Genomic DNA, 8,725 nt, shown 5'->3' with positions numbered 1-8,725 from the left:
AATATTTTTTCTACCATCAAATATTCTAATTACTATAGACATATTTGAGTCAGAAGACACTTGGAGATAGAAGTATTTGAACAAATACAAATAATCACTAAAAGGTACGATAATTTGTAAAACTTTAAAATGTCTACATATCTAGATTGTACATAAATTTTGAAATCCTAATGGTTTGTCAATCTTTTAAAATGAAGAAGCTCCACAACTAGAAATATTTAAACAAGTCCAAAACTGTGAGGATTTTATTTGAAGCTCAAATATTTACATGTTTTTTTTAGAGGTGGATTTTAACTGACATTGTTGTAAGTGACAAAATTCTCTATAAAAAAACATCTCATTGATAGTCCCTAAATTTTGAGCCTATGTTGGTCAAAAGGAATGTTAAGGTTAATTAAAAACTAAATGGTTGTGAATTACTATCTAAAGTTTAGTTGGAGACAAATATTTGGAAAAAATATCTCAGTTTCCCCTAGGAATTCAAAAATTTGTTCTCTAATAGGAATTGTGAAACTTCTAGAATTATAAACCTTTGTTGCACATGTTATACCTCAAATTCTTAACAAGTAGAAATATAATATATCTAGAACATAACCACTCATGGATATTTATTTCCTACTTTTTACTACAATAATGATGACTTTAACTATATCAATGACCCTAGTGTATAATTCAACACTTCAAATTATGTCCTAGTTTTGAAACAAAGAAGTTGATTGAATTTTAATTATAAACCAAAATAAACTTAGTAGGTTTTTGAAAACAAAAAATTGCAAAAACAACCTAAATGTAAACTCTTTTTCTTGAACTAAACTCTGACTAAAGAGAAGAAAAGAGAGAGAGAAAGAAAAGAGAAATAGTTTAAGATAATTTTAACAAGAAAATCAAGAAAATAATATACCTATCTAAAATGGTAGTTGCAATGTGAAAGAAAGGACTTTCTATACTCTTATCATTCTCTTTTGTTAAGGCCATATAATATTTAAAAGAAAATGAACTCTCTCTCTCTCTCTCTCATTGTTAATAATGAATAACATATGTATATAGTTATATATGTTAACTAAAATACAAGTATACATTTTTATTTATGATAAATTGATTTATTAATAATTAATTACTACTATTCAATAAATTACATAAAATTATTAATAATTATAGTACGTATATTAGAATGGTCATTAATACAAATAATAAATAAAATATAAGTATACATAATAATTATTAGATAAGTGGATATGTGTGTTTACATGTGTGTGTGTGTGTGTAAGTACGCATTTGATCTCTCTCTCTCTCTCTCTCTCTCTCTCTCTCTCTCTCTCTCTCTTTTCTCACTCGTTTATATTTACATGCGTATGAGCTTGTTTGCATATATGCATACATGTATATATGTTTGCATGTGTATATATACATACATGTGTGTGTGTGTTTGCACGTGTGTATACATGTACATGTCTGTGTGCAAATATTATTCGTATCTTTTTATAGTCTATGTGCATTTGTGCGTGATTTTAGAGTGTGTATACATTGCATGAACTTGTTTAACCATTAAAATTATTATCACATTCCATAATATTCAATTTAAAAAAACATTTAGCTCTTTTTGATTGTGTGCATTTGTAGATGTTTTTAAAGTATGTGCACATTGCCTGCACATATCCAACCTTTATTTATATATATATATATATAGAAAATAAATATAATCCTCACTCACCCTTTAAGAAAAAGTAATCTTTATTTCTTGAATACTAAACTCCTTCTCCTTATGCCACATATGCTTGGGAGCCTTGGTTGGTTCAAGATCCTCAAGGCAAAGTTCTCAATAATATATAGAATATATGTTTTTTTTGTATATACTTGTGTGTGTGTGTGTCCAATCATCATGCCTTCATGTAAAGATAAATAAATAACAAATAGAAAAACTAGTATATTAGAAGGATTGCTATAGTAGTTATAGAGATTCTTTTGTATTGAATCTTGATATTTAAGCATCACTATCACATATGAAAAGTTTAAAGCTCCAAATTTTGAACTTGGATAATTGTGAAATTTTAGATTTATAATTTTTCTATTGTTTTAATTTTAGATATGATCATGTTAATTTTATAAAGAAAGCTAACAAAGCTTTCCAAAAATAGACCACACAAGAAAAATAAGAAAGCTTTTTGAAAAGAAAGTCTTATTTTGATTGTAATACAGAAGCTTGTCTTACGTTATTACTTTAATGTTATTTATATTAGAGATGTAATCAAATAAATTAATCTTGCAAAAGATCAACGATCTAATTAAAGAATTAGCACTAAGCCAAAATTAAAGCTAGAATTCACAAATGATATAATATTCTCGCGGGGGGAGGGGTCCACCTTTAAGAAATCATCTATATAATGTGCATTCAAATGATATTTAAAAAAAATCCTTTCTTTACATACTATAAGGCCTTATCCATAAAACAAAACTTACATCATTTAGGATGCTTGCATTATATTTTCACTTGGATAATGCATGCTTTATTTGATTAAGATGGTCTATTACTAATATATTACAAGTGCTTAAAAGGTTTCATAACATCTATTGGCATTAAAGTCATCTTCATCATCAAGAAAATAGATTTACTCTACAAACATAATTCTTTGGTTCCACCCTAAACCATTAATGGCTTTCATTTTAAAAAACAATTATGAAGCCTTCAAAGCTTTCTTTGCTTCCACAACAAGCCATTATGTCTTAACATTATTTCCTTCTAATACTACCTTAGTGGTTGTTGTTTATAGAAACAAGCATGAAGAGTGGAAAGTATTACAACACAATTTATCTTGCTCTCATCTATAGCATTAAGCATACTTAGCGTTTTCTATTCTTCCATCACAACCATCACTAAGGCAAACATGCCCTTGATTTTTCATATGGAAAATTTTGTGAAAAGCCATGTACTTTATCATCACTTGGCCGTTTGGAAGATGATATCATGAAACCATCTCATGATGCACGAATTATGACATTATTTACTACACATAATAATATGCTAAGACATTGTCTCATACATTTTTAAATGTGATAAATACACTCTTTTAAAAAAATACGTCAAGCTTGCTAAACTTTCAAGTTCTTTTTTACTTGAGAAAATTTATTAGCCAATATAACAATTCCTAATAGATAAATATCTCTAATAAATCCAAAGCACTTGAAATCACTTTTTATACTTGCTTTTACAATTGCACATGTTCTTGTGGTACAAAATCTACTCACATCTACTTAAAGTGTTTGTTGAACATTTCCTCAAATCTCTAAATAACATTGATGAGCAATGAGGTGCACCATTATGAATATTATGACCTTGCATAGTAACATACGTATATTGCAAACCTCCATGACAACTTAACCTCTTAATGAATTTTAATTGAATTGTGTTCTTGTGTTCAAATTCACAAACGTTACGTATTTTGAATTTTCATATGTAGTGTTAAATCTTGTCCAATACTCTTGAAATTTCCCGACACTTCCATATACAATGCTTGATTCTACTATTCCATAGACTATCACTTGTCTAAAGCCCCCATCATTCATAACAAGGTTCATGTTATACAGTTTTCCCCTTGAATAGTGTACATGAATAGGTAAACAGAACAATCTTTAAATCAATGAATTGAAACAATATAATACTTGATATCCCACCTCAATGACACGGTAAGTTGCAATAAAGGTGACTTTATTAGAAAGGAATGTATATACATGTATACATTTAAATAAGTTGTATCAGTTGTGTGCATGGGTGCAATGGAGCATGCCCTATTGTGAATTTAGCTAATGGCCCTATTTTATCAAAAACATGACTTAAACAAAGTTACTTAAGGAAGGATTCAGACCACTCAACCATTGCAATAGCATGTCATCACGAGTAATGCTAAGAATTTAACATTTATCATTGTTTGAAACAAGCTAAAACTACTAGAATTTTCAGTCACACACACACACACACAAACTGTGCACACGTGTGCATGTATGATAAAAATTAAGGAAAGTAGGCTTTGGTTTCAAGATACTTGAGAAATATTTATCAAGGGCATATTTATTAAATAACATGGAAAGTAGGTTCTCATATCAAGATAATGAAATATATTTAAAGAGCATCTCTTATGGGATTGTGGTAACCTTCATCTTGGATTTGGAAAGATTCCTTGGTTGCTTTTTTCACCCAGGCTAGAGAAACTAGAAGATAAGAGTTGGCAAACTTCCACTACGGCTAAAGTAAGGCAAGCTAAAAAGAAGATTGTAAACAAAAGCAAGGTTTATACACATGCTACCCAAGAATCATGAGAAGAAGATTGTGTTACCTTGAACTACTTGATTTCCTTTCATTTTTCAAGATGGTCATATACTTTGAATAATATGGGTTAACATCCCCACAAAATGCTTGCGCGCCTTTTTAGGGTTTTTCCATCTGCAATTGCTCAAGTAGAAAGTGGATGTTTTGCATCCTTGACCATTTGGAGCTTACCTTTGCATACAACCATCACAGTACAAAACTCTGGGGCATGCTTCACTACATAAGATGAGATGCTTGGTCCCTTTAAAGCCCTGTGGAAAATTAGTAAATACTAAGAAACAACTTAGTTTTGCTACATTGGATGCAAGAATGATGTACAACACATTCTAACCACTTTTGATTGTTGGCAGTGATTCATGTTGCACAAGAAGAGCTAAATTAGGCAAATCCTCACTATAATTCCCACATTGTACTGAATTTTGACAACATCATGAGCTTTTGCAAGGGGGGGACCACATACGTAGCTAGGTGCGGTTGGGGGCAAGTGGCTGCCAACCTGAGGTGGGGACCAACAGCACCATGCCACCGGTTGCACCTAGCTAGGTATGCGGTGCCTTGCGAGCAGAAGCTCATGACATTGAACACCACAGGTAAAAACAGGGGAAATGAACTTTATTTGAATACACTCCCAAAACAGGCTACCCAATGGCACATAACCATTAAAAGTAGTTGGAGAGACCTGCAATCATGTCCACACTGCTGACTTAAGTAACATGGTTGTTAAGAATAAGAGGGCTTACTTTGTAATTTTGTTTTGAGATGAAGTCCCCAAAACTAGCTTTGCAATGCATAGATTTGATATTTGATCCACCAGTTCTCTCTGTACTATTCCTTCTGAGCAACACACCTCTGATGTCACCTAAGAAAAATCCAAACAAACATCTTAGCAGGAGATACCCCAGCACCACCAACAACATTCCAACAGCACATATATTTGCAGACTTGCCTGCCTGTCGTCGCACATCTTCTTGTATTGGCTAAGCAGCTTCTCGGTTTCCATGAATCGCTTCAATTTGTGTTCATTTACAACATCCTCACTGACTTGATCTATGGGTACATTGTTCCCCACTGCAGTTATGTAGGCATGTAAGGCTAGGAAGCAATTGCAGAACACCTTCAAACCGTTAACCAGCAATTGCAGAACATTTTCAAACAATTGCATGATGACAGACATACCAATGTGCTCTGTTATCGATTAAGAACATGTTACCATAATTCACCTAGTCCTATAGGCAAGGAACCCCAGTCCAGTTCCACAAGGGTTAATTACAGCAAGAACCCATTGCATTTAAAATGGAGAAAGCTTCAAAGTATTTATACTTAGTTTGGCTTCAGACCTAAATACAGCAAGAACCCATTTCATCTAAATGGAGAAAGCTTCATCAAACATTTATACTTAGCTTAGCTTAAGACTAATTACTGCAAGTCTAACCCATTTCATCAAAAATGGAGAAAGCTTCATCAAACATTTTTACTTATACTGGCTTGCTTGTCTTGACAGCTTTCACGATGATGTTTGTCTACCACTGACTTATGAGACGGGGGTATATGGCATGACAAGTATGTAAACTCATGGAGTGCTAGAGATTCTTAAGCCAGTGAATTCCAGATAGTCTGATACTGCTGCATTTCTTGTCAAACTGCCTGACCTGAAACTCATTTTACTCTGCTTATACAATGTGGTTCCTTTTGAGCCACCATTATTTAAGTGTCTGATTGCTAGATTACCAAAATCCACACTTGTATTTTTAGCCCAACCTTCGTGCAGCAATTCCTGATTTTCTACCAATCAGTGCCAAGTCCATGAACTAGGAAGAGGTCATCAACATATTTGATGACAGGATCCACAGAAACAATGTACTCTTGCATGAGGTCTTTTGCAGAGGTTTCTCTACAAGAAAAACACTAGCTGGCTCATAAGGTAAGGCTTAACAAAGAAATCCTTTGAACCGTCAAAAAATTGGTTCAAAGATTAGCTACATCCGAAGACCATCACCGAATTATAGATATTTGGTTAAAAAAGACATATTGCATGAAATGGCACAATCTAAAAGCATACTAGACGAGGGCCTGCAGGTCAAGTATGCTGAGACTGCAGAGTGCTGATCAACATTATTACCAAGAAGCAGAGACTGCACTTAAAACAGAGGACTCACACTTGCGAAGTAACTAATTGAATCCACATGCCAAATTTCCACAGTACAGAATGCCAGCCAAGCCTATTAATGATGACTATAATGGTATCAGCATTCTGTTGAGACGTTCAAGCTACAATTTAGCATGACTTATAATGCTATCAGTACTCTGTTGAGACCTTCAAGCTACCATTTTGCATTCTGTTGAGACCTTCAAGCTAGAGATAGTTTCTGTTGGCATTTTCCCAGGTGGGAAAGGGGCTCTTTTCCCTTGTTTTTCCATACAATGTCCAAACATCATGAGCTTTTGCGAGGGAGGGACCGCATGCCTAGCTAGGTGGGAGCCAGCAGCCCCCTGCCCCTGATCGCACCTAGGTAGCTATGCGGTCCCTCCCTCCCAAAAGCTCATGATGTTGTTGTAATTCATAATGTGGGAATTATAGTGGGAATTTATCTAAAACTTCTTGTGATTAATGTGGAGAAAATGACTTACTCGGTGTTGGGATGTAGTGGATTGGAGCTTGCACATGTACAAGGTGAACCAAACCTCCTGGCAATTCCACATTGTCCAGCACCCACTTCAAGGCATGTGAGCTGCTTTGGCTTTTACCCACAGCCACTGCAATCTTTGGGCATTCTTCAAGATCAACTGGCCGAGCAGCCTGAATATGATGCTCTGCTTCGAACTCCTCCACAATCTCAGAATTTATATCCATCTCTTCCAAATTTATGTATAAATTATGTAGATATCCCACGTCAAAGCCACAGCAGTACACTCGTCCAAAAGTTGGTTGGTTCAAGATTTAAGTGACCTTGAACCTGCAGGCTTGCTGCACAAAAGCTGTGAATCTGTTCTTTATTTGCGTTGTTCTTACAATGCCTTACAAAAGAGGCATGTCTGCACGGTGTGATTAGTATCACAAGACATCGAGTGCATCATAAAAGAGAACATCTAAACCCTGGTTAATCCAAGGCATCCAACCTGCACATGGTCCTGTGGCGACTTGTATCTAGATCAGGACGATACTGACTGTGCTTACAAGGCTTACACTAGACATCCATTAGACTGTAGACGGCCTTATGGCAAGATTCTAGAATTATATAAACCCAAAAACTGCCTTACAAATCTTCTCTGTGATACAGCCGGCCTGTAAGATATATTACACCTTGCAGAATGTGCAGATATATTGTTAGCTTCGAACCTGTTGAGAATCCCTCTCACTGCCTGAGATCACCTGATGTAATGTATGGTGTTGTGGCGAGATCGTGGCAGCGATTAAAACTCTGATTCTGTCAGCAGCTTAATGAGAAATTACATTGCCCACCATATGAGTGAACCCATGGCAATTGCTGAAGAATCTTTGGCCTATGTGCAAAGTAGTGTTTGGCAGCTTGAATCAACCTTGTAGGTTCCTTGTTGATGATGCAGTCATGCGTGATGGTGGATGAGATGATGAAACAAGGGTAATCCTTGCGTGATGGTGGATGAGATGATCAAACAAGGGTTAATCCTTGTGCAGGAGTATGCCTTGTGGGTGAGATGATCAAGCCAGACTGACCGTATAACAAGCTGCAAATTACTACAACTGGTTTCTGGTGATTCAGCAGCTATACGTTGATTGAATAAACCTTGGAGATGAATCCTTGTGTGGTGGATCAGATGATGAAACAACCTGACTGTGATCAGGCAAGCCAATTAATGGTGAAACAGTGGGGATGATGAGATGATTAAGCCTGGCTGATTGTACAAGCGATCACTGACTGACGATGCCTCGCCAGACAAGCAATTGACTGATAATGTGCCGTCGGGCAAGCAACTCACTGCAGAGAATCATCATCAAATATGGCTCTCCATCAACCAGGAAAACGACCCATGGCGGAGGAACTGCTCATCTCTTTTCTGATGCTCCTGTCTTGTGAATGCGCTGTTTTGTGAATGGCTGTCCATGCAATCATGGGTCGACGATTCACGGAATATCCCCGAGCATATTCCACTTTCCGCCCAGTCAAAGCATCTCCCAGACAATCTGACAAGTTAATTCCAAAATTTCAACACCTAACATCCCAAGGTCTGACATTTGAGAAAAACCTTAATAAAGTCTATAATACATTTTTTTATAAAAATTGTTGTATGTAAAAATGGCCAATACTCACACTTCAGTCTCTACGCGTTCGATATCGGGGCTTCGGCCGATCGTGTCGTAGCCCCATTGGTTTGAGTTTTTCCATGGATGCAAGAGTTAAAACCGTGGGTTGCCTTCTCTCATGG

General features: G+C 35.6%; 1 protein-coding gene across 1 annotated transcript; it reads right to left on the bottom strand.

Moving 5' to 3' along the window:
• Positions 1 to 3,741: 3,741 nt before the first annotated feature.
• LOC148016239 (U-box domain-containing protein 52-like) lies at positions 3,742 to 8,398 on the bottom strand. Its single transcript, XM_087664637.1, has 4 exons — positions 6,950 to 8,398; positions 5,268 to 5,389; positions 5,062 to 5,180; positions 3,742 to 4,572 (listed from the first exon to the last, which is right to left on the bottom strand). The coding sequence occupies exons 1-4, from the start codon at positions 7,170 to 7,172 to the stop codon at positions 4,446 to 4,448; spliced, it is 591 nt and encodes a 196-aa protein (XP_087520763.1). The 5' UTR covers positions 7,173 to 8,398; the 3' UTR covers positions 3,742 to 4,445.
• Positions 8,399 to 8,725: the final 327 nt, after the last annotated feature.

This window comes from Lygodium microphyllum, chromosome 23 (assembly GCF_053477565.2).
Source record: "Lygodium microphyllum isolate KBCC chromosome 23, Lygodium_microphyllum_v1.1.10, whole genome shotgun sequence".
Classification (NCBI taxonomy): domain Eukaryota; kingdom Viridiplantae; phylum Streptophyta; class Polypodiopsida; order Schizaeales; family Lygodiaceae; genus Lygodium; species Lygodium microphyllum.
The sequence above is the reverse complement of the archived record's forward strand: the minus strand, read 5'-3'. Positions and strand labels throughout refer to the sequence as shown.